Raw genomic sequence first — 25,555 nt, forward strand, 5'->3', positions numbered from 1 at the left:
TTCCCACGCGAGGTCCTACTACCAAAAAGGAGATAAAGGGATAAGGAAGCCGAGGCTCCAGCTAGTTCTTTGCTCCTCACCCCTCAACCCCCAGATTCAGGACCACGGAGAGCTCCCAAGTAGTCGTAAAAAGCCAGAGGCAGGGATACCACCCTCAGACCAGTCCATTTCCTTCTCCAAATCGCTAGTACAGATTACAGTCCTGTTCAAGATCTCCCTCCCTCTGGCTTCATTTTGTGACTCTCATAGCGTTAATGGGAAGAGTTAAATAATTAAGAATGATAATAAAACTCAACAGCAAACATTTATTGATCTTTACCTGGAACTTAATTCTAGAAATGAGTTCACAGCTCGCCCCAGCCTGGGAACTTCTGGAGGGTGGGGCCAAGCTGCCTAGCCAGACCAGCCAGTGCTCAAGGGATAGCTCCTAGCGTTATTCCAACTTCTGTTTCCCAGGCACGTGGCTCTGACCTCACCCACCCAGTCCAGGACTCTTCTGTCAGTCCAACCGTGTTCCCTGGCAAATTGCAACTTAGGGAAGAAAACATATAGGGCCGAAGCCCTGACCGTGCCTTTCCCTGATGTCCCTCCCCACTTTGAGAACTCGGGATTCAAATCCCAGATTTCCTTCCAGTTTGCGCATCCAGGAGTGTCCCTGAATGATTTCTAACTGACCGCTGTCCAAACCCTGGACTAAATCGTCCCACAGGGAGGGTCGGGGTGCAGTCTTATGAGCAGAGTTATTTGGTGAACCTCTCCCAGAGCATAATAAGCACTTCACAATCACTGAGGAGAGAATAGATGTTTGGAGGAAGACAGAGAATGCTCCCTATTCACAGAACCCCAGAAAGAGAAATGAGGCTTAAATTCATTTTACAGGTCCCTTAGCGGCAGCTGCAGCAACTTACTTCCCCTCTCAGAACCCGGTTCTGGCGTTCTAGACCTGAGAGATTCCTCCAGTCCAGAGGCTATGCTGGCCAACCCTGGCCTAGCGTACAACCTCTCTGAACCTCTTGTAGAATAAAATGGGGGAGGGGCCGTTGCAGTCCCCCAGACCCTGGTGGCAGCGGGCCCTAGCACTCGCCCTCGCGCTGCCCAAGCCCTGGGTCTCCAAGGGCCCCGCCCCCAACGTCCGGCCCACGCGCCCCGAGGGTACCTGGCCATTGTCCCGACCGAGGGGCAGGTCGCGGGGCGCAGGGCATCGGATGCGCAACGCCGGTGGTCTGTCATCACGGTCGCCTGGGGAACTGACGGCAGAGCCAGAGGGCTCACTCACATCGCTGGCGGTGTCCTCGCTGCCACCGGGGCACGGCAGGCCCACGGCGTCGGGCCGGCCAGCGCTGCGTGGCGTGCGCGCGGAACCGCGGCGGCCCACGCTGTAGGCGTCGAAGTCGATGGTCTTGTTCTCGTAGGCGCCCTCCACAGCAGCGAACATGCCGCCGTACTTCTGGCGTGGGGTCTGCGCCGCGCTGCCTGGCCGCGCCAGGTACACAGGCAGGTCGTCCTCCGTGTTCCACGCGCGCCGCCGTTCCGCCATCCCCGTACCCGGCGGTCAGCCCTCGCCACCGCTGGCTCTGCGCTGCGCGCCTCGGTGCGGGCCCGCGGCGGCCCAAGCGCGACTGCGGTCGGGCAAGGAGGGAGGGAGGGCTGGGGCGTGGCCCACGAGGGGCGGGGTATGGGCGGGACGGGGCGGGGCCTGCGGTGACCGGGGCCTCCACCACCGCCAGCTACAAAGGACCGCGGGGGCGGGGACCGCAGCCGGGCTGGAGAGGGTGGTGACGTTCTGGAGCCGCAGCACGGAGGGCGGGCGGCGGAGCCGCAGTGCCCTCCACACACCCGGCTCTCTGCCTCCTAGAGGAACGCAGGGTGCGGACAGAGATGGGGTGGGGGCGGTGCGCGCGCGCACATTACACACACACACACACATACAGACACACACACGGTGAAGCTTCACCTCACACACCAGAGTTGCACAGGCATGCTAGTACATACCCAAATCAGGTACCTTCAGACAGTGGACACACCATGGACACACACAAACCAGAGATTCTCACTCTCAGACAACCCCACCATCACAAAAATCAGAAGTTAAATGAACTTGTGTGCACAGTCAGAGGTATTCACATCCAACCCCCAACTGGCTTAGTCAACACTACTACACTGATTGCCTAAGAGGGTCTGGTAGTAGTGTAGGTGCTGGGGACTGGGCTAAGTGTGTAATGAAATCCTGTTCTCAAGGGCCAGCCTTCTAAGAGGAAATGATACAGGAATGTAGCATGCAGAACTCGGGAACAGGTCCCTACTGCGCAGCAAGGGGGCCATGTTAGTATTAACTCCCAGATGCTTGTACGTGAACCAATGACCCACACACGTGTCAGATACAGACTCCAAAGACACCTCTGGCTGGACAATTTCCACACAGTACCAAGGCAAACACACATACCAGCCTGTAGACTGCTGACAGGGAATCCACACACATCCCCACCAGACATGAGAGAAGTGGGAAGAGCTAGAGGCACACACAGCAGGCAATCATCCGGCCAACAGCCTCCATCTATGGGCATCTCCCGCATCCTGAGTACAGTCCACTCAAGCTGTGCCTGGAGCTTGATTCTGAAGAGTTGGGGGCTCCTCTAACCAGGAAGAAGTGTGAAGACTTAGGGTTTCCCCTTCTCAGAGGCCAGGCAACAGTCACCATCCCCTCATTTATTCATGACTTTTTAGTCCCTGGGGACCTTGGAATCTCAGCTGTGCTTTCTGGATGGAAGACTCACAAGCTGCCAGCCCCCTAGGCAGACAAGTCCAAACTGGCAGTCAGGATTGGAGGGAAGCAGTAGGAAGCCTGATTCAGCATCTGTCCTTTAGTTGGCTTCACTGCGCTGGGAGCTGTCCCTTCAGCACCCAAAGAAAGGTCACAGAACTCTGAACAATCTTGGAAAATCCCAGGTAGACAGCACAATGAACGTGATTGTTGAGATGACAGCCTGAAGACTCTACCACATAGGTTCTACATCAGCTGATACCTTGTATTCATTTGAAACCTGGACCAAGGAAGTCTGTGTTGCAAGTGGGGTCCTTCAGTTGTCAGATTGAGAAAATGGAGAAGCAAACAGTTGCCTGCCCGGTCCACTTCACGTGACTGCCTGCCCCTGTCTGCCTGGGACTTCAAGATCATCCAAGGTCAGTGCGCAATTGGAAAGTTCCTTCCTCCTTCACTCACCCATACTCAACAGGGACCAATGCTGGAGACACAGGAAAGCATTTATAAAGTCCTTGGCCTCAGGAAGAGTCTTTTCAACGGTCACCATTTTGGGGACACAGTCTCTCTAGCCTTGCCAATGGTGCTGGGAAACCTTGTTGCTTTTTAAGAAAATCTTAGGCCTGGAGAGATGGTTTAGAAATTAAAAGCACTTGCCACCTTTCAGAGGACCTGAGTTGGGTTCTCAGCACCCATGTCAGGTGGCTCACAACTGCTTGTAACTACAGCTCCAGGAGAACATACACCATCCATGTCTGGTCTCTGTGGGCACCCACAAACACACCCACACATACACAGAGAGAGGGGGGAGAGGGGCCACACACATCACACAGATACAAAAACAAAAGTAAAAAACAAAATAAATCTTTTAAAGAGAATAAAGGAAGGGGCTGGAGCGAGGACTCAGCAGGTAAGAACTCTTACTGCTCTTGCTTGTTCCTACACTGACATGGAAGCTCACCAATGCCTGTACCTCCAGTTCCAGGGGACATGACACCCTCCTTTGGCCTCTGTGCTCTCTGAGGTGCATGCGGTGCACATAAACTCATGAAGATTCACACACATACAAATAAATGAATAATTTTTTTAGAGAAAGAATAAGTGAATAGATTTTTAAGAAAGAAAAGAAAGCCCCTTCCCTTGGGAGAAAGAGCCAGCCAGTTTGTGAACATGGAGGGCTCGATGGGAGGAAGCACTCATTCTGTTTAGGCAGAAGCGAGGAAAATCAGTTTCCACTTACCAAGTGTTTACCACCTGCCTGGGGCACCCTACCAACAAGAATGCTTTGTGCGCCACCCACCCTCACTCCCACCCCCACCCCCGCAAGCCTGAAGGTGCTATTTTAGCCTCATTTTCCAGATTAGGAAAATGTGGCTGAGAGATTAAATCCTTTGCCTAGAGGCACAGATGGCAAGGAGACTGTTGGGATGCTAAAACGTAGTCTCCTGCTGAGGCTGCATTCTAACCATCAGCCCTTTCTCTCCCCAAAATATCTGACTGAGGTGGTCCCTTGGGAGAGGAGAGAGAAAAGGACAACGGAGGTACCGTCAGATGACTGTGGACATGGGAGTCAGACTCTTGTCCTTAGTGAAACCTTGGTCACCCAAGACAGCTTTTGGGTGCCACTGTGTGGTCACTGTCTGGGCCAGTCATCTCTCCTTCCTCCCTTGCAGAGCAGAACATCAAATGCTGGCACTGTGTATTCTTTGTAAATGCTCTACTTTGTGCACCATTGACTCCTTCAGCCAGGCCAATGGCAGCTTTGCCACCTCCACCTTTAGGCTGTTGTGCTGAGGAGGCCACATTGTAAACCTATCACTCATGTGCTCCAGGAAAATAGTAGGTTGGGACACCCTCTAGTCAGGTTTGTTAGAGGTCTTCCTGTGACATCTCTTCAGTCAAAGTCAGTAAGGTAAGTGGAGCAGAGAACTGGGGGCAGAAAACTGAGGCAGGTTCTGAGCTAAAAATGTACCAGTAGCTGTCAGGGAGCCGGGGACAGTGGCTGGCAGATGATATCCAGGATACTGGATCAAGCCCATCCTGTGATAGACAGCCATGACCTCTCAGTCCTCCAAGGAAAAGTTGACCTAAATTAACAACACCAGAAATGTGAGAAAACCTAACCTTGGGCTCACCCTGGAGACTGGGCAGCCTTCCAGGGCACTGACAGAGAGGGACATGTCAAGAGTGTAGCAGAGGGGACAAGCCCAACTCCAGATGTTTTGTTTGCACAAAATAAATGCAAAAATACAACTTATCAAAAGAAAATTTTGTTTGGCATAGTAACACATACCTTTAATCCCAGCACTAGAGAGGCAGAGACAGTAGGGTCTCCGTGAATTTGAGGCCAGCCTGGTCTACATAATAAGCTTAAGGCCAATCAGTGCTGCACAGAAAGACCCTGTTGGAAGGGAGGGATGTTTTTGGAAAATGGAACTGCAATGTGTTGTCAGAGGTATACTGCTCTTTGTCAGTCTTCTAGCCAAAGTGATGGGCTCATCTGAGATGTGAGAAATTCAGAGCGGGCAGGGGAGCTTCCTGCAGTGAGCCAGAGATACACAGCCAGGCCAGTATGAGCCACAGACCCAGAGTTCTAAATACCAGCCTTTTCCAGCTGCTCCCACCCAGAATACACTGCACAGAAGTAAACTGCTCAGTGATGTTCATACCATCTCTCGGACCCATGTATTAACCTACATGCCAATTGAGGATTCAGGGTGTGCTTAAAGATCTGGAAATGAAGAGGATGTGGGAGAATATCTCAGTGAAAACAAGAACAAGAGGCCAAGGGACAGAATGAGATGGCAATGTAACAGCAGGAGCAGAGAGAATGCATGCTGCAGTCCTGCCCTTGAAGATGCAGGAGGAACCCCAAGCCAAGCCAGGCAGGCAGCCTCTCCATGGAGGGAAAGGCAGGAATATGTATTCTTCTCTGGAGTCCAAAAGAAATGCATTCTACCAACACTTGGATGTTGAGACCCACTTCAGGCTCTGGATGCCGGAATTAGAAAAGACGTGGGTGCTAGGGGATGGGATCTCATACCTGTAATCTCAGCACTCAGGAAGTAGAGGCAGGAGGACTTCGAGTATAAGTAAATGTAGAAGTGTTGGCTTTTGCCATTAGTCTCCTGGCCAGAAGAAATTAACATGGTAGTAAAGGGTATTATCCCGTTGTTGGTACTGAGTTGATTGGATTCACAAGAAAATAGTTTATTTCCCACCAGAAAAGGAGAGTCCTGAACTCATTGCCTTTTACATTAGACCAGGACCTCCAAAATTCAGTAATGAACCCATCACCAAACACTAAAAGGGAAAAAATACTTTAATCATGAAAAAAGCATATGTTTGAATGTACAAAATTACACAAAGTATACATTTCACTAACATAGAAAAATACTTCTGCATAACAAGAGAACATCCTGCTCTAATTTACACAAGACGGAATTATCATCAGAAATCCTGATGGGGCAACTGAGCCTGAGTTACACAGGTCTGAGTGGTGATGGGAGGGGCTAACAAATACCCATCACTCTGCTCGCCACACTACAGGCATGGGACAGCCACTGCCAATCCCTCGGGGTCCTGCTGGATAGCACCCAACAGGAAAGGGTTCTACAAGTCACTGGACCATGCCTCTGTGAACCAGAGTGGTTCACCGGGAGAGGGACATGGTGGGCCTGCCAAAATTTTGACCCTGGGTTTATAACACAGTTGTGGAAGAATCCTTTTAGATTCCAGCAGTGGGTTGTAAGGTTACTGTAAACCAGCCACCTGGCTGGAATGTGCACAATCTCTCAAAAGCTACTGTGTTTTACATCTGTCCTGTGATTTCTGCTCCTTCCTAGTTCTCACCCCCAAAGACTGAGAAGGCCAGGGACTCTCTTCAGCAACCCAGCCAGTGATTCCTATTCCCTTCCCTCATTGGCCATGAAAGGCTGGTTGGGAAAAACCTAAGCTTTAGTCCCCAGCTCAAAGGGGTAGCCTGTGCTCTCTGACTTGCTCAGGGGTGTCTGCATACAGATTGCTTCCAGGGGAATGACAGAAGTCCCTGGTGTCTGTCAACATTCTTTGAGTGTTTTCAGGAACATAGACTAACCCTCACACCCACCTCCCCCCACCTTGCCCTGGAGAGGCTCGGAGAGTCAGTCTGAGCTTCCACAGCAGGTTAGTGGCCCGGCCAGAGTTTGAGCTAAGGGTGTGGATCTGGCTTCTCACTAACCCTCCCACCTCTGCTGGCCTGGTACTTGGCCCAGTGAAGACTCTAAGTGAGAATTGTCTTTGACCTAGCTTCCACTTCCCCCACCACTAGTCCAAGGTCGTATTTACACACACTGTGTTATATTACTTCAGTTGGAAAGGAAAATGATGCAGAATTGAAATCAAGTTTTCAGCCATGTTTGACAATGAATCTCATCCATTCTTTGTTTCTCTTTTGCTCATCATTAAAGATTCCATCAGGTCACCCTTAGTCACGGAAACAATCACCCAAAAACCATGCTTTTGATGAAAGCCTTACTCTTGCGGCTTGGTTCAGTCTTCTCACGATGCCAGAGTCAGATTGTAGGGCAGCTAGGATTTATGAAATCAGAGCATGAATGAAGATCAGATGAAATGAAGAAAACACTGCCCTTCAATCTCATGGTGCACTTACTTAGTCCAAATGACTTTGGGCCCAAGGTATGAACCTTTTCTAGAACTTGTCATTACAGGGAGAAGGGAGCTAAAGGTGTCAGCAAGACTCTGGGGTTTCCCCTTCTGCTTCTATAAGGCACCAAATAATCTCAAAGTATTTATGCCCCAGTCGAGTGGAATACACTTGGCCAGGGGCACCAATGCAGGAATGGAATTGCTGCCGTTTATTGAGCAATTGGTAGATTTGTCTCTCATGGCGTTTCTGGCCCAGAAGACTTCAGGATGCAAGGAAGATGCCAAAGGTACCTTACATTCCCTAGATTTTCAGGTAGTCCTGCAGTGATTGGCCACCAAGACCCCATCATCAGGACTTGTCACAGGGAACTGAAGGTCATCTCTCACTGTGTGTTCTGGCTCCACAAGACACACCGAATCTCACAAGAGCCTCAACAGTCAAGTCACCAAGCTGCCTTGTGGTCAGAAATATTTCAAAGATGGGAAATTCCTACCTGCATGCTTCTTTCCCAGAGGACAGTAAAAAATAAATACAATGGAGCACAGGAGAAGCCCACAGTGTCATCTGGGGCGGGAATAGGGGGGCGACATTGGTTCACTGTCTGAAAGTGGATCGTTTTCTCCCCAGCTGCCTCTCTCAGAGCTTCCCCAAAGCATCCTTGATTGGGTCCCATCCAGGACAACCTCTGTAGGTGAGCTGAGCAGCCACTGTCTCAGCAAGGAGAACACACGGATCATCGGAAAGATGTCAAAACCGTCTAGCGCCCTGTTCTGACAAGCTGAGGCCTCATAAAGGTTTACTTTCCAAGCCAGGGGTGGCACACATCAGCAATCCCAGTACTTGGGAGGCAGAAGCAGGGAATCAGGGGGCACAAAACCAGCCTGGGCTATATAAAGCCATGAGAGTGTCTCAACCTCACCCCGCCCCGAAAAAAAATGAAAGGGAAAGAGGACGGAAGGATAGGATGAAGAAGGAAGGGAGGGAAGGAGGAAAGTCTCACCTTCTAGCCCCTCCACTAGGAAACAAGCACAAGCTATGAGTCTCTTTTCAGGCAGCTCAGATCTTATAGGAGGAACAGTCCCTGAAATTATTAACCTCGTTCAATCACCTGCAGAGCAAAGGGAGTGCAGGGCCCTCCTGTGTGAGACCTGGGTCCCCATCCTCTGCAGTGATGATGAACCAGACTCACAGACGAATCTCATCACAGATGGTTCAGGAACATTTTTATCAGACAATTTCACACAGCCCAGGCTAGCCCTGAACTCTGGATCCTCCTATCCTCACCTCCCAAGTGCTAGATGCGAGGATAAGAGGCATGTAACAACACACCCTGCTCAATTCATGGTTTGTTGTGTTTAGTTCTTGAGTATCTGTAGATCTCAGGGAAGCTTCAAACTTGCTATGTAGCTGAAGGTAAGTTGAACTCCTCATCCTCCTGCTTCACCCTCAGACCGCTGGGATCACAGTAGTTCACATGCAGGGTGCCGGATGGGCCTCACATGCCAGCCAAACTCTCTACCAGCCGAGCTGCATCTTCAACCCCATGTTCATGAGTTTCTGATCAGTTCTGTTGGTCTGAATGTTGGGGAAGTAGGGAGAGGCCAAGTCAAACCCCGCTTGCACAAGTCCAGCCATAAAGTAAGAGTTCCAAGCTATTCCAGGACTCTGGACTTCCCAAGGAGGATCCCGCATATGAATTCCACAGAAAAGGAGGACTCGAACTCAGTCTCGGTGTTAAATGATGCCATTCCCATTGAAACCCACAAGAAAATGAGCCGCATCCTCAATCGGAAGCAGCTGCACCATGGCACTGCTGGGCAGTAGTCCACAAGAGATCAGAATCGGGTTCAGTCCCATCTGGGGCCCCTTGACTAAGTATGTCCCACTTTAAGTTTTCTGGGCTTCACGAAGGAAACGGGTTTACACAGTGAATCCCAGTCTTTCTCCAGATTCCACAGTGGATGCTCCTGGGTCGGCCATCTCAGTCCCTGCACTGCTGACCTCCTGGGGAAGGACAAGGACATGGGCACCCTGAGCTTACCACCCAGTTCAGGCTGCAGAGCTATCAGTCTCAGCGGCGGCTGCCACACCTCCAGCGTACCTATTTTAAGCATACTGCCTCGCAGTTCAGGGGAAAACGTTGCCATGCCAACTCCCTGGCTGTTGTTAGTCATGATCTATGAATGTGTAGTACAGCCATCTGACAGGCGATCCTTCTCAGTCCAGAGACATTTTCCAAATCATCTCGAGGCAGACAGATCACGTAGGTCACAGGGCACACAGTAGGTACGCTATACACGCACACCAAAGTATCAGCCTGAACAAAGCACCTTTACTGTGCTCAGGTCTGCAAAGCACTTCCCTATCCAGCCTGTTCACTGGTGCCCCTGGCAGATGCTGGTGTGGATGGCTGTGTTAGGGCTCAGACTGCCAGGTGAGAAAATGGGCTAGGGGGGTGTCTTCAGTGTCAGAGCTGCAGACTGCTCCCTGCACCTTGTGGCTCTGGCTTTAAATCCTTTCCGCCCCTCCTATGCCAGGTGGTCTCTGTCTTCTAGCTAGCACATGAAAGTCAAACAGCACCAATCTGGTCTTTTCCCACAGAATGTAAGTTGACAAGAGCCTTTTCCATCTGTGCCCTATCTCATTCAAAACCCAAAGGGGAAGAGGCTGGGCTCTGCTGGGTCCATGTCTGACCTCAAAGGATCCCCCATGTTTGGTCCAGGGGTGCCTTGAGTTAGAGGATGTTTCATACGTCTCCATCCAGGCTTTGGAAAAGAGGAAGCAACAGCATCAGTGTTGAGTGGGAGGGGAGACCAGTGGGACCCCAGGACAAGCAGACCACCTAGAACTTGGCCCAGGAAGACAAGAAGCCCCCCATCTAGCCATGGATGCCACTTGAAGGCAAAGTCATGGAGAAGGACTATTCAAATGGAGCATGTAGGAGAGCCACTGACAGCTGGCCACAGTGGGCTCCTGCTGCAGGGGCTAGCCTGGCTCTTAGTCAATGCTGTTGGTTGAATCAATAAATAAGATCTGGAAAGCATTACGTCACGGTGTCACGTGCCTGTGAGTTCCGGAGTGAGCCAACAGGAACTAAAGGCCCCTCCTTGTGGAAGAAGTATTTGGAGAATTGTATTATAGAAAGAGGATCTCGCAGTATAGCCCTGGATGGCCTGGGACTTCAAACACACAGAGATCTACCTGCCTCTATCTCTCAAATGCCAGGATAAAAATGAGTGCCACCACGCCAAGCACAGGCTTTGCTGATCTTGAACTATAAAACAGATACCTTCTAAGTCTATCCTCCTGGTACTGGGAAGACTATGCAGATGGCCCAGAAGATGACCACTACAGGCCGGTTCAAATCAGGCAGGCACATCGAAAGCCAGGGTGTTCCCTAGACATCTTGGCTTTTTCTGGGAAAGTGATGGGAGACCTCAGAAGTGACCCCACTGACTGGGAAGCAACAATTAAGGAGTACCTGGTATATGCCAAGTTAACTTCCCACAGGCCTCGTGAGTCCTAGGAACGGTCCTAGGTTGTGCAAGCCTCCTTTTCCACTTTACAGCACAGGGAAGGAGTCCTGCTCCATGCACACTCAGCCTCCAGGACTGGCCTGAGTTGTTATCAGCACCTTCCAAACACACTTCGCCCTCTGTCTTAGCTCCTCCAGGCTGACAGAGAAAGGGATCTCCCTCCAGTGTTCCTCCATGAGACAGACTGAATTGGGACTCAAATAGCTCAGGGCTCTGCCCTGAGGTGGGGATGGGCAGTATGGGGCCCAGTCTATCCCAGGGAGCATAGTGGCATCACTCCGTGCCTGGGGAATACATAGGCTGAGGCTCTGATCCTTTCTGATAACTGCACTGCCACTGCAATGTGCAGTGCTGAGAGACCGTCACTGAATCACGGCAAGGTGGCGGCCAGCTGGCCTTTGGTGTGGGTTGAGGAGAATAGTCTATTCCCAAGGCACCCGGACAGGTGTTTGCCATTGGAAGACAGCAGAGCAGCCTCACACAGCTCCCATGGTTGCCAAGAAGACAAGGAGTTGGGGGAGCAAAGTGACCAGATCCCACAGCTTTCTGGAGAACCCTGATGTTCTCCAGAAACTTCCTAGGGAATATCTCAGCTTTAAATGTTAAGTCAGCTTGTGCGCGCGCACACACACAGGAATAAAATATATCAGCATATCTGAGTGCTCACCTTCCTAGCAGCACCAGTCCCACGTTCAAAAGATAGCAGAGATCCCAGTGTCACTGCTCTGTGAGAGGACAAATAATGTGGCCAATACATGCAGGATTGGCTTTATAACGGGGCATTCTGCTGCATAACTTAGCATGGGCGGGCTCTGGAGACGTCATACAGACCAAGAAGCTAGTTACAGGACACATGTTAAATGAAGTCCCTATGGCAATCAGACAAGAGAGACATGCAGTTGGGGTTGTCAGGGTCTGGGCCAAGAGGAAGAGCAACTAGTGTGTAATGGACATAGGGTTTCAGTTGAGAAGACAAAAGAGCCCTGGAGATGGTAGAGGCAATGGCTTCGCAGCACTGAGTGTGTGAATGTGTCAGCGCAGTGAACTGGAGGGATGAGATGGTCACGACACTGAGTTTATACTCTGTACCTTCAGTCTAATCAAAAACACAACTCACAAAGACAGGGTTTTGATCAGTCCCTCCAAGGGTAGCCTGTGTGTCTACTGTGGGCTAGATTCTGTGTTTGAGCACGTAGGTTGTCTATCACTCCTCCCTCACTGACCAAAGCCCCAGGTTCTTCACAAGCCCAAGAAATCCCTACTGAATTACCCATCTCCTACCCTCCACTTGGACACACAGCAGCAAGGCTAGGAAGCTGGCTCCCGGAGGACTATCCAAGCAGAATCTTGGTGGTCCTGTATCTTCTGGGAGTACTTAGATCTCAAAAGGTCCTGTTGGATACCCATCTGCCAGAACCAGCCAGCCCCATCACCCTTAAAGGGAAATACTCCACCCCTTCAAGGAAACTAAGCCCCTGGATAAGAACACAGATATGGGACAAGGCATTGGTATAGGTTGCTGGCTTGGCATGCTGTGACTACCTAGGGGGCAAGTAGAGGACACAGTTGTTAGAAGTGGCCTGTGTTTGCATAAGCAGTTCTCTTTCCTCCTTCTGGAAGCAGAGAGGCTACCTGGAGCCTTTCCCATGAGTCAAAACCTGCTCCTCAGGAGAAACCAGCAATAGGAGCTCATAACCAGGAGCGACAGAGCCATGATGCCAGACAGGGAGGTGCTGCAGCTGCCAGTGAACTGGAAAGCATGTGGGTGTGTCCACTACACAGATGAGGACCTGAAGCCCTTCGAGGTCAAGGGATAGCCTAAGGGTCACCAGTAAGGTAGGGGCAGAGGCAGGTATCTGGATCCCCTGTAGAGTTCTCTTCCCACCACGGCTTGACGCTGAGTCTGTTACTTTGAGAACCTGATGACATCTGGGGGGCTCTCCCTAGACAATTCCCAGTGCAGGTGAGAACTCCATTCAGCCTGGGACTCTGTAGAACCTCCATGATGTCCAGATCATCACCAAGGTCACTTTATAACCATCCTCTGCAGGCCTCATGACCTACTGCAGGTAGAAGAGACATCAGTGATATGGTGTGTGCTTCGAGACAGCAAGTCCTGAATGACATCAGGGAGGTGAGCAAAAGATAGTTCACAAACACCATGATGCTCCAACACAAGAGTCACCATCCTGAAGTGTCAGGATGACTTGCCATCCATCATACATGGGAGAAAGACTCCCCAAACAGGTTAAGAAGGAGACATTCAAAAAGTTAAGCCATTTGTGCAAGTGACACAGCCAGTCAGGAAACTCCAAATCCCAGGGTCCTGCCATTGCTCCACACCAATGCCGGGGACTTCTGAGGCTCTCACCAGCCTCGTGCAGAGAGACACATCCCCTCATGATGACCGGGACAGGGTGGTGACGAGGCTTGTAACTCAGCTCTTGAAAGGACTGTAAATCACAGAGCCACCTCTGCTCCATTGGTCACCTGGGACAGCCATTCATCTTTGCCAGCATGCTGTGCCTGATGGTGCTGTCTTCTTTCCTGTAACAGGGAGAGCAGGGAGATGAGTCTCTGGAGGGAGCAGGCCACCCGTGTGGCCACCACTGAGAGCTGTCCAGATGGGCCAGCCTTCAGATTGCTGGGGCTGTGCCTTGAATCTCCACATGCATAGGGCCTGCGGGACAACTCTCCAGATGCTCACACTTGGAAAAGAAGCTACATGGTGTTTTCAGAGAGCAGACTTGTTACTGGGGTGACCATGAGCCATGGGAGTTCTATGACAGTGTTACATGATCAAGTCTGGTGCACACAGGCTTTCTAGTGTTCATGAGGCCTTCGTGGAGGCCAATGGTCCAAAGAAGGCTTGAGAACTGACCAAAGGAAGAAAGCAATGGGGTCTCAGGGGCGTATTTACTGTTCTTTTGGCAGAGTTATCAGATCCTAGCCTCTGCCAGGCCTGGTGCCAGGTTCAGAGGATACAGACAACCCTGTGGCGGTTCCACTGAGCTGGAAGAAACAGTGAGAGGTGGGGAAATCACAGCTGTACTGAATCAGGACAGTTACTGCGGGTGCCAGGAAGGAACCTTGGAGGTAGCAGAACAGGAACATGAATGAGAGGAGACTGCCAGGCAGCTTGGGCAAGGGTCCTGTGGAAAGAAGCCGATATGGTCAGAGCTGAAAAGAAAGGGGCTGTGTGGCTGGAGGAGGGAGAGGTGCTGGGCATGATGAGGGTTCAGAGAGGAAGGAGAAATAAGAAAGAAAACTATGGGGATTGGTAAATACCTAGAGATGGTGATATCTCGGCAGAATATCAGAGACTCATAGGAATTTTCTAGGCAGAAAACACACAAGAGGCTGGAGATAGTGCAAACTGGGTGGGGTTTGGGAAATGCGGGCTGGAGAGGAGCCCATAGGGAAGCTGCCAGATTCATTCAAATATCTGGGCAGTGTGACAGCCCAGAGGGAGACCCCTGAAGAGTGATACCCTACCAGAGCAGAGCATCCCCGTGCAGTTCCGCGGCCAGCCCCACAGCTGACGTCACCAAGGCCAGCTTTGCTATGATGCTGAGGGTCTGTGGAGTTGGACAGCAGCAGCACAGTCTGAGCTGCATCCCTCACAAGACTGTCATAACCAGCATCATCCCCAGTGCCCAGTCCTGTAGTGCAGATCTCATTGTTCTCTCCCTCCCTCCCTCTCTCTCTCTCTCTCTCTCTCTCTCTCTCTCTCTCTCTCTCTCTCTCTGTGTGTGTGTGTGTGTGTGTGTGTGTGTGTGTGTGTGTGTGTGTGCGCGTGTGTGTGTAGGTGGTTTCAGACCGCTTTGCTTTTCAAAATGTATTTATAGCTTTCTTCCTGCGTGCTGTATCACATGTTGGGGATGGGGAGTGAGACAAAAATAAACTCAGTGCGAATCCTTGACCTCGTAGGATCTCTGGGGCCAGAATTCCCTCTCCATCAGAGACTCTGTGGAGATTCACAAGTGCTCAGGTCCTAGGAGTTTTCATAGTTCTTTGGACCCTGTGCACAGGGTAGATCCCAGAGGTCTGTATATCCAGAGGGGCCCATACTCTTCCCTGCTCCAAGCATTCTGAACCTTGTAGCCTCAGCACCTGGTACTTGGGTATCACTGCATTGAGACGGGCTCCATTCTGAGCACAGAGCACAGTCCCTAGACAGAGCTGAGTAACAGCCTCACCCCTAGCTTACACTGACAGCTCAAGACAGCGTCACCCCTAGGTTACATTACACACAGGGTTCATGCTTAAATTCTTGCATTGATCTTGTGTTCACCAAAAAATATACAAGGATTAATACACAGAATTAATGAAGACCATAGGATAAAAAGCTGTGGGGAAAGGAGTCTGCATGGTCAGTAGAGATCAGAGACTGTGACATCTGAGTTGAAACCCCAATGAACAAAGAGACCAGGAAACAAGGCAAAGGGTCCCCGGCATCAGAGTGCAAAGGGGCCCTCAGGTGGAGTAGAATCAACCAGGTGCCTCAAGGACAGAGAGAAGGATCCTTGGGCCCACTATGTGACAAGGGGCTGTAGGAAGAGGAAGAAGCTCAGCCATGGACCGACAGGATTGGCTCCAGCTGAGGGCCCAGGACTATGGAACAGTGAGAGCACTTGCCTACTCGCTGACCTGTTCCCCACTCTCTTTCTCTCTTTTTCCTATTCACGCACTCATCCATTCCCTTCCTCCCTCCCCTCTCACTCATTTGTTCCCTATTAAATACCTACTACATGCCTATGTGTCAATGCCAGGATACCTTTGTCCTTGAGGGCCGCTGGCCAAGTGAACCGCAATGGCTACAGAATGAAGTCTTAGGAAAGACACTGGGGTGGTGGGGAGTGGAAGAAGGGAGGACCTGGAAGAGCCTCCTGAGATGGCAGGTGGAAGCCCGTGAAAAGGAGAGAGCACCCTGCAGGGTGGCTGCGAATGTCAAGAGGACTCCTGAACTTGATACCAGGCTTCAGCCTCCTGGCATCTTCAAAAAAGAAGGGGGACATGTGTGAGCAGACCATGGTGGAGGCTCGGGCAGGAAGGCAACCACATGATAGGGAGGGAGAAACCCTGGGGTACCAGGAAATGAGGCCAAAAATGGGGACAGTAGTCTATGCCCTACTTAGTGCCAGACCCTTGTGAAGACAGCTCCTTCGCAAGAGAGTGCAGCCTGACAGGAGGCTGGCATAGATGTGCCTGCCCTTGACACCATTTGCTTCACTGGATCACAAGGTCACAAATCTCATGGGGACATAGATGGAGGCCTCTCTCAAATCAAAACCCCAGCAGACCATGAAAAGCAGGTGAAACGCAGCCCAGAGCTCACACCAGCACTTCTGAGGGTGAGGCAGGAGGATTGCCATAAGTTCAAGAGTAGCTTGGGCTAAATGGTGAGTCCCAGGCCATTCTGGGCTTAATTACGAGACCTTCTCTCAGAAACAATGAAAGGAAGGGAAAAAGAAAGAAAGGAAAGTGGAGAGAGAGGAGGAAAAGGAAAGGAAGGAAGCAGGGAGGGAGAAAGGAAAGGAGGGAGGAAGAAGGAAAGAAGAGAAAAATATGAAGGAAGGCAGGCGCCCAAATACAAGTTTGGAGGCTCTGCCCCACCTTTCTCTTCCACTCTGCCAACCTCAGCCTAGCCACCCAACTTCCTGCCTGGGGAAGCTTCCTGGCAGGCTCTTGCTCCCAGGCTGGTCCCTCTCTACTCCACACAGCTGCCAGAATTCCTAGAAAGAGGATGATGTCATCATCTTGCCTCAAACCACCTTGTCTCTCAGGGCACTGCTCTGAGGAAACAGCCAAGCTCCTCACAAGACATACAGACTATTCCATGATATCTAGCCCCACCTGACTCTCCTGCATGTTCTGAAAACTTGAGCCCTTCTATGTCTTGACTGAACTCCCTACTGTGGCTGGGGCCACTGTGGGTGCTCAGAGGGCAGCCTGGACTTTCATTGAACTCCCTTCTGTGTCTGCCTAGGCTATTCATTTCCACCAGTCCTCCAGTGCTTCCCAGAATGCCTGCTCCAGCTTAGTCAGCGAAACCTTGGCTCAGTTCAGCGTCTGGACACAGCCAGGTATTAGGTATTGGTGCTTGCAGTTCCTAGGACAGAGGGGCACCAGCCCCTCTAGTGACAGTGATGGGGTATGGAAGTGGGGAGCCTGGAGTTCAAGGAGGGTCCTGTGGGAGCACCGAAGAGAGCCTTACCCTAGGAACCCACCATGTAGGAGTCAGCCCACTGCCCCAGGACAGAGGATTAGCGGGTCAAAGCATGCCATCCCAGAAGCTTGGACTGTGGGCACCTCCCTGGACCAGTGTCCTCTTGGACAGCTGCCACACTCTTATTGGTACCTAATCAATAAGAATCTTATTGGTACCTAAGATGCATGTATATCTTTATCCACACTTCTGACTATACAGCCAAGTCCCACATCCAGGAAGTGGTGACACTAGAAGCTAGAAGAAGCCTGGAAGACTCAGGACTGGTGCCCTTAAGCAAATCACAGAGACACACAAAACATTTCAAGCCCTGGAGAAACCACTCATGGGAAAGTATGAACAGTGAGGGACCTAAACAAGCTAAACCCGGATCAACTTAATGAGACTCCCCTCTGAGGCAGCAGCTTTCAAGACATTCCTTGAGCAACAGTCAGAATTTTTTCTGCCAAATGATAGAAATCAAACATAAGATTCATGATTCCTACCCAGCCTCAAATACAAGGCTTCAAAAATTTAAGTCCCTACCCCATCTACTCCATCGGGTCACTAATTCCTCTCTTCAGATGTCAGTGTTCCTGGTCTGCACTCAGCTACAAGCAGGGCCGGTATGAATCTCAGTGTTTGAATGAACAGATCAGTTCTTGCTATGGGACCACCCAAAATCCTTTGTACATAGGTAGTTCAGGAAACAGGCCCCCAAAGAGCAAGAGGCCCCAGAGTGGTAGCCAAACTCAAAATCACTTTCTGATTCTCCAGCCAACACTGTCTCCACCTCACTTCCGGCTCACGTTTATCGGGACATCCTATGACCCGCAAGCACCCGGACAAAACCCGTGTCATTCTGTGCCACCTCTCTGACCTAACATCCTTGTGACTGTCAGGGGAAACCTTCTGGGATACCTAAGGCAAGGCTGCCAACAGATAGCACCAGAGACCTACAGCAGAGATCGCCCTGCCTGGCTGGAACAGGTGTACCCATCCTTCCCTCCAATGCATCTGAGGCTTTGGTTTGAAAATTTCTTTCTGTGACTACAAAAGCTCACAAAACTGTTTCCATGGAGAAAAGTGTTATCTGGGGCAACCTGAATTTGGCTCAGAATAAATGACCTACTATTTCCCCCTTTAGAGTGAGACCTGGACTGCGTCCACATTTCTATGCACCCAGCCATAGGCAGGAGGCTCTGTTAGGATTCAAGAGGAATCAAAAAGAAGTCCTTCCCTGTAGCTGCTCTTGACTGGTCTGGGATATCTGGCTCCACCCACCACACATGAAAGCGGTGGCACCTCTGCTTTTCTCCAACAGGCAGGACTGTGGGCCTCTTTCCCTTCTATCTGCTGAATTGGGGGATTTGCTGGCCTTTCTCAAAGCCGTGCTGAAAATAAGATGATAACAAATGCGAGAGACTAGTGAAAAACCAAGCGGTTTTTGATATACACTTCTGTAGAAAGGGGCACCAGTATAGAAAAAAAAAAAAGGCAAAAGTGACCTTCATGCTGATTTGGCATCAAACAGTGTTTTGTCTTTGTTTTTGTTTTGACTTTTGTTTTGTTTTTAGGCCCCATCTCAAGAAATCCCTGTCCTCTTTCTCCATTGGGAGATCTTCCCTATCCCCAGATTCTCCATCCTGTTGGCTGAGGACACAGCCTTACCTTATGAGTATCGTGGGACTCAAGACTTCTCTGATCCTGGGCTCAGTCAGTTGTACCTTTCCATCCTCAGAGTCCCGAGACAATCATCCTCCAGCCAGCGGGGAGGGACACAGCACCTCCTGCTTGTCTGTGGCTCTGATGACCTCTAAGTGCACCCCGTGTTGAAAATGTGCTATGAAGCCTCTGACTGGAATAGTGAAGCGTGGTTGCCCAAACCCTCCTATCCTCCATAGACACCATGATGAGGCCAGGTGATGGTGCTCTGAGTCTCTTCCAAATAAGAACAGAGCATCAAATAGGGTGCCTTTGTTTGCTCAGGTGATCCATTTCACCTGCTGCATGGTCAGCAGATCATGGGCCTCTTGCTGCTCTTAGACCCTGGCAGGGCACAGAATACAACCAAAATAGAAGCTGGCAATAGTAATTGAGTCTCAGATGAGGTCTGCCCTAAAACTGAAATCACTGCTGATGTTGAACCAAGCACATGATTGATGATTGAAGGGTTGATAGGACACACACACACATACACACACGCGCACGTGCACACACACACACACACACACACACACACACACACAAGGGGGTAGCTGAGCACCTCTCTGTATATGCATATAGGTGCAGGCGTGCATGCATGCATTAGGGGAGACTGTATATGTAAGGGAATGAATGGGTACACGAATGAACAAAAGAGGGGATATTAATTTTTCCAAAGTTGATAGAGAAGAACTGTCTTGATCAAAAAAATTTTATAACCACACCAGATGTACCTCTATGAAGAACAGCACAATATAACTTTTCCAAATTTCCAAAACAGAACAAAACAAAAAACAAAAATACGTGTGCCCTTATATCAGAGGGATGACGGTAAAGTGCCCGTGAGTTTTAATCAGCCAGGCGAACATCACAGACACAGAGACAGCAGCCTGAGACAGCAGGCTATTACTCATGGCTCCCCAGAGGAGGAGGGGGGACACATGGGGAGCACTAGGGTCAGGCAGGAGGCAGACACAGCAGCAGAAAGCCTTTATTAGCGTTTCCAATCTTCCAATTTAGACGAGCAGCTTGGGATAGCCTGAGACTGACCGGTTTGAATGGTGTGGGGGGTCTCCAGGCTACAAGGGTGTGGGTTCCCTAGGAAGGAGGATGGAGATTCACTTTGGTTTGAATAAGAAAGGTATGCTCTCGGGGAGTCTTCTGCCATTCCCCCTCACCCACACAAGGCCACCTCTTCCACAAGTTGCTAACCTTATAAACAATTGAAGATAAGGAACTCCAGGTTTATTACCCCTAGGACCTTAGGCAGGCTCCCTCAGTTTCCCCATCTGCACATAGAGGGTAATAATCCCCACCCACAAGGTTGTTGGAAGAAGCTGACTCTCGAGGCCTCTGTGAGTAACTGAACTGGAATCAGTGCAAACCTGCAGTGACTTTTCTTGGGGTCACAGGGGTGGGGGGGTGACACCCTGGCGTGCAGTGGGAAAGAGCTCACTCTGTGAACTAGGTGAGCTGCTCCCCAGCTTCTGGGAGCTTTCTGAATAGTGAGACAATGAGAAGATAAAGACAGAGCGTTCTTTCCTCAACGCGCCCTAATCTGTGCATCAATAGTAAGATTCACAGGGCTGCTTCCCCTTTCCTGGTTTCCAAGCTCTGCTCTAATTCATGGGTCTGTCCTGGAGGCGGGGCTCTGAATCTCATTACATACACTGGGGCTGGGGCAGATCGATTCCCTCTAGAAACGAGGCAATAAATCGCTCATAGACACTATGAGCAAACCTCAGCTGCCAAGAGGGAACACACAAAGCAGGCTTTCTCCAGCCCTGAGTTTGTAGGTTCACTCCTGTCCCAGGTTGACATTTTGAACCAGCCATAGGCATGAGGCATGGCTGTGTCTTAGAACTACCTCCCAGAAAGAGGCTCCTTTCTACAAAGGCAGATCCATAAATAATAACAATCAGCATGGCATTATTATAGGATGGAAGAGCAGCCCAATGTTGGGTCACAGGGGTCAAAGCAGCTTTTTGTTATGCAACCGTGAAAGGTGACGCGTCCGAAGACCACACTGACCACAGGGAGAATGGCGGTGAGATCCAGATCCAACAAGGCAGCTCATAAAACTCGGTATTGATCACGGCCATAAATATTACAAGGAAAAGTACACAGGGGGATAAAAATGACACAGGCCAGAAAGCTAATAGCAATTTTGTTTTTATGAATTTCAGTTTTCTTCTTACCCATTTTTCTCTTTTTTTTCCTGGACAAAGTAAACATCACTTAAATTTATTTTTTGGAAGCTTTCGATAGCTGTAATCGTTAACTGTTAACTGTGGCTTCTTCTGTTCCAATTTCAGCACACCTATTTAAAGGAACGTGAGCAATGGCACTTACACCTTTCGCTTGTTCAACAGCCTGGCATCCTACTCTGCAGCCCTAAAGGAACCCATTCTTGATCTACTTCAGGTGTGGGAAAGTTGAGCTTGTTTGATGCACCTGAGTGAGTGATGCCGCCTGAGATCTGCCTGTTTGCAAATACAAGCCTCACCCACAATACTGAGAGCCAGAAGCTTGTGCCACTTCACCATTCCCAGCCCTTCGAGGACACATCCCAGAGTTCTCCTGAGATAGTGTCTGTCACCTACCCCATCACTTTGTGCTCTATACTTGGCTGCAGTATCAACAAACCTGAGCATATGAACGCCTCTCACTGGCTCCCAGTCTGGCTACCCTGACCTCCTCCAGCCAATAGCCAGCCTGGAGGTTCCAGAAGGTGTGGTCAGCTGCAGTCATTCCCAGCACTAAGCTGGGGCTGTCACTATGTCAAGTTCTTTTCCCACTCTGCCCCAGCCCCACACCTCGAGGTCTAGTCTTATTCAGGTTCTGCCACTCAGAGGCCCTTGCTCTTTTATAATGCTGAGAGTTCTTACACCACCAGGAAAAGACACAGTCTGTGTGCTAACTCACAGCTATTTCCAGCCTCCTTTCCCAGTTGCCTCTTATCTGATATGCTGAAAAGGAAAATACTCATGTTGGGAGAAATGGCTTCAGAGCAGTTTCTGGCCATTCTGGCCAATGAGAAACAATGCAACATTAGGGACTAGGAAAGGCATGCATTCTCTTTCCTATTCAGACACGTGAAGTCTGAAGCTGCAACAGCCACCTTGTGACATTTAGACAATGCTCTAGGAGATGCCAGCACACTGAAGACAGTGAGCCTAAGAAGCAGAGGGCAGCTAGGTGGTCAGGAGTGTCAGGGAGGTGCCGGAAAAGCCCCGAGAAGAGGCCTGAATCTCCATTCATCTTCTCGAGCGCTCCTCCTAGACCACACCTACTCATCTTCTGGGAATGTTCCAGACCTGGAACCATATATTTTCCCGAGATACACCAGTTATATTTATGTCCCTACAATGTGGCTGCCTGTGAATGAAGTTGCCTAGGAACAAACTGGCTTTTCCAGAAAGGCTGCTAGGTAACCCCAGGGGAGGATGGACTACCTTGAGTAGAGTTAGGCTTTCAGACTATGACTGGGTCCTGTCCCACGGGAGACCACCACTGCACCCTCTTTCTCTGGCCTGTGGCTTTTTCTCTCAGACACAACACCCTGCCCAGCTCCAATTTGTTCGGAGTTCTAAATAGTTGAGACGGGCAGATCCTGCAAGCGTTCTGATTGGCTTGGTATCAGTCAGTCTCCTGACTGTCGACCAATTATCTTTGAGAGGGGTGGAGCTATGCTGCTTGACACAGCCTTGCATCTAAGCTCCACCCACTGAGAAGAACAAAGCAGAGCTAAGAGAGAAAGCTGGACCAATCTCTGGCCTCCTGCCTCAGCCCATGTGCTGGACAGGCTTCTGTGAGACACCAAGGGGAACAAGGACATCTTCTGGGCAAAGGCAACTCCTTCTTCCACAACGGTCACAGCTTAGGTTCCTACAGGCCAGAGGCCTAAGTCAGAATGTGCACGCAGGTAGGTGCAAGAGGAGGAGCCAAGTGTGAGGCAGAAGGCAGAGAAGCCAGTGTCCTGGTTAGGATGGAAGTCACTCCTGTTACAAGAAATCATGACGCTAAGGACCATCTGGCAAGATCAGAGAAAATCACTGAGATGTTCTGCTTCCTGGACAGGCAGGTGCCTGAGGCCCTAGGAGAGCTGCACTGGCCAGTGGAAGGCTGGCTAGAGTGTGCGGCAGGGCCCCAAAACCTCTGTCCCACAGGCCGGAGGATACAAGACCAGGACTGGAATTAGCCTGACAAGGAAAAGTTCAGTCTAAAAAGGGTACTTTCAGGATACATACACCCACAAGGCTCTGCTGCTGGTGGCCACACATGATTTTATAAAGTTCTCTAATTCTGTGATGCCTATACATTCATCCAGTTCTAGATGAAGAAGCCAAGCTTAGGGACATTAAGTAACTTCCTCGGAGTCGTCCAGCTGGGGGATAACAGATAGATCAGCACTGGAATCTGGATCTTCCTTTCCTCTGTAAGGCAGGTGTCCCCACAAGCTCCTCTCCACCCCAGGCATCTTAAGGGAAGGAGAACTGGACTGAGATTTCCTGCAAGTTGCTGACACGCAGCCTCCTCGCACAGCCCTGCTCAGCCAGCCAGGGTTGCAAACACTAGACAATCTCCCATTTAAACCCAGATATATTTGTGAACCTGAACTGTACCATGCAGAAAAGCCTAAATGAGAAAAAAAGGAAGAAGGAAGGAAGGAAGGAAGGAAGGAAGGAAGGAAGGAAGGAAGGAAGAAAAAACTACCACCACCAACAAAAACTGTTAGTGATCCACCCAGAAAGAACAACAGCCTTGAGCTGCTGAATCCAGAGCACGGGCAGCCTCAACCCAATCTCCCCCGAGAGCCACCGCATTTCATTCTCGAGTCTGGAAAGCGTCCACCCAGCCCCAGCAAAGTATTTAATTATCCAGCATCCCAGCCTTTCAACTGCGCTCACCACAAGCCCTGCTTTGCACAGGTCACTGGGAATCACCGGGCCTCCACCAGCTCCCATAAATCATTGCAGCCTGGCAGAAGCCCAGGCACAGCGCAGCAGCGGCAAAATCATACAGAGTGCAAAGAGAGGCCGCGGGCGTTCGTCGGAGAGCTGGGGCTAGAAGGACACAAATGGTGACGAAGAAGAAATGATTTGTGGCCCTGAGGGAGATGCTTAGAAGGAAAGGGCAGCATGTGAGAGAGAAACCACATGGTTAGCTGTGTTGTTGGGGAAAGACCGCGCAGGAGACCACAGAGTTCAGCCACATGTCAAAGAGGAGATATCCTCTCACCCGTCATCACGCCCGATTATTACACAGTCCAGGAGAGCATGGCTTGTTGAGGGACCAGCAGGATCTGGACTCTGACTTCAGGAAGGTTGGGTGGGGCACTGAGCAGCTGGTTCAATGTCACATGTATAGATTGGGGTAGTTCTGCTCCCGAACCACGTTCCTGACCAACTCAGGACCCAGGATCACACTCGGTGTCGGGGGAGGTGCCAAAGAGGCATGGAGCTCAGGCTGTGCTGGATCCAAACTTGTGATGTTTGCCTTAGGGTGTTTGCTGAGGGAGCAAGAGAGGTAGGAGGGCAGAGCAAACCCCAGCTGGCTGATGAAAATGGATACTTATTGCCTGCGCATCTGGAGGGTACCCTAAGGGAACTGCTAGACTTCTGTGGCTTCTACTGATCCTCCTTTACAGCATCCTCTGCAGTCCCCATATTGGGTCCCTATGCCTGGCAGCACACCGATACCTCCCAATTGAGGGTTTCTGAAAGTATCCACCGTGTCTTTGCAGGTCAGGCGGGCAGAGTGTCCTGAGGGACTCAGATATGCTATCTGATCAAGTTCCCACCTTCCTCCTGTGCAACCAGGGATGAGAATCACTGGGCCAGACTACAGCCCTGCCTGGGTGGGGAATAGACCCCCAGGCTCAAGGCTTAAGGCTTGGGGCTTCTCCAACAGCACTCCCACGGATTCTCACTGGGACAGGCACGTCCTCCATTTCCCAGGAAAAGCCAACACAGCGGGATCTGGGAGGAAAGGAAAAGGGACACCAGAGCTGAGGGGACCAGGAAGGGGGTGAGCCCTCAGCTCTCATCTAATCTGAAAGACATTATCTTTCTGGCCCTATTGAAAGGTCTCCCAATGGAAACCGAGCATCCGGAAGCAGTGGCAACCGAGTGAGTCTCCTCCCCAACTGACTGGCTTTTGGCCAGAGGAGGGATGGGAGCTCAGAGGACAGGCAAACATGGAAAATGACAGAGCAGCTAGCCCACCTCATGGCTGCAAGAGAGACAGGTTGTTGGGGACAAGGCTCTCAGAGCCCAGATTGTCAGCAGGAACCAAAGAGGGTACTCAGACTATTAGGGACCAACACCAATATGGGCAACAAGGACCCTCTCATTATCTCTGTCCCAAGAGTTGATGCTCAGAAAAATTGCCAGTGACTAACTCTATGGTCCCTTTGCAAAGACCTGCAGAGATGCTCCGTGGGTTAGTAATACTCCCATCCCTCCCTGCTGGGAGGTCAGCTGTCATTGTTAGCTCAGCACCTCTCACTCAGCAGGCAATGCCATTGAGGATAAGCAGGGAATAAGGAAGTGCCCAGAGTGACTACTTATCACATATTCCAGGGTTGGGTGAGGATTCGGAACAAGGACCCCGGAGTCATTCACAGGCTCTCTTCACACATGCAACTTTCTCATTCAGGTCTCTAAGAGACCCTCAGAAGGAGGCAAGCAGATCTGTAG

General features: G+C 50.6%; 2 protein-coding genes across 6 annotated transcripts in view; both read right to left on the reverse strand.

Annotated features, from left to right (window-relative positions):
• The window catches only part of Crmp1 (collapsin response mediator protein 1), a 54,997-nt gene extending 53,378 nt beyond the window's left edge, over nucleotides 1-1,619 (reverse strand). The window contains exon 1 of the mRNA XM_075943721.1: nucleotides 1,157-1,619. Within this exon, the coding sequence (XP_075799836.1) occupies nucleotides 1,157-1,537 (381 nt within the window). The 5' untranslated portion in view covers nucleotides 1,538-1,619. The remainder of the gene's footprint in view (nucleotides 1-1,156) is intronic.
• Nucleotides 1,620-6,078: 4,459 nt separating this feature from the next.
• C12H4orf50 (chromosome 12 C4orf50 homolog) overlaps nucleotides 6,079-25,555 on the reverse strand; it is an 89,716-nt gene continuing 70,239 nt past the window's right edge. For all 5 annotated transcript variants that reach the window (XM_075943728.1, XM_075943727.1, XM_075943726.1 and 2 more), the window contains one exon: nucleotides 6,079-13,489. In XM_075943728.1, the coding sequence (XP_075799843.1) occupies nucleotides 13,403-13,489 (87 nt within the window). In that variant the 3' untranslated portion in view covers nucleotides 6,079-13,402. The remainder of the gene's footprint in view (nucleotides 13,490-25,555) is intronic.

This window comes from Microtus pennsylvanicus, chromosome 12, assembly GCF_037038515.1.
Source record: "Microtus pennsylvanicus isolate mMicPen1 chromosome 12, mMicPen1.hap1, whole genome shotgun sequence".
NCBI classification, from domain to species: domain Eukaryota; kingdom Metazoa; phylum Chordata; class Mammalia; order Rodentia; family Cricetidae; genus Microtus; species Microtus pennsylvanicus.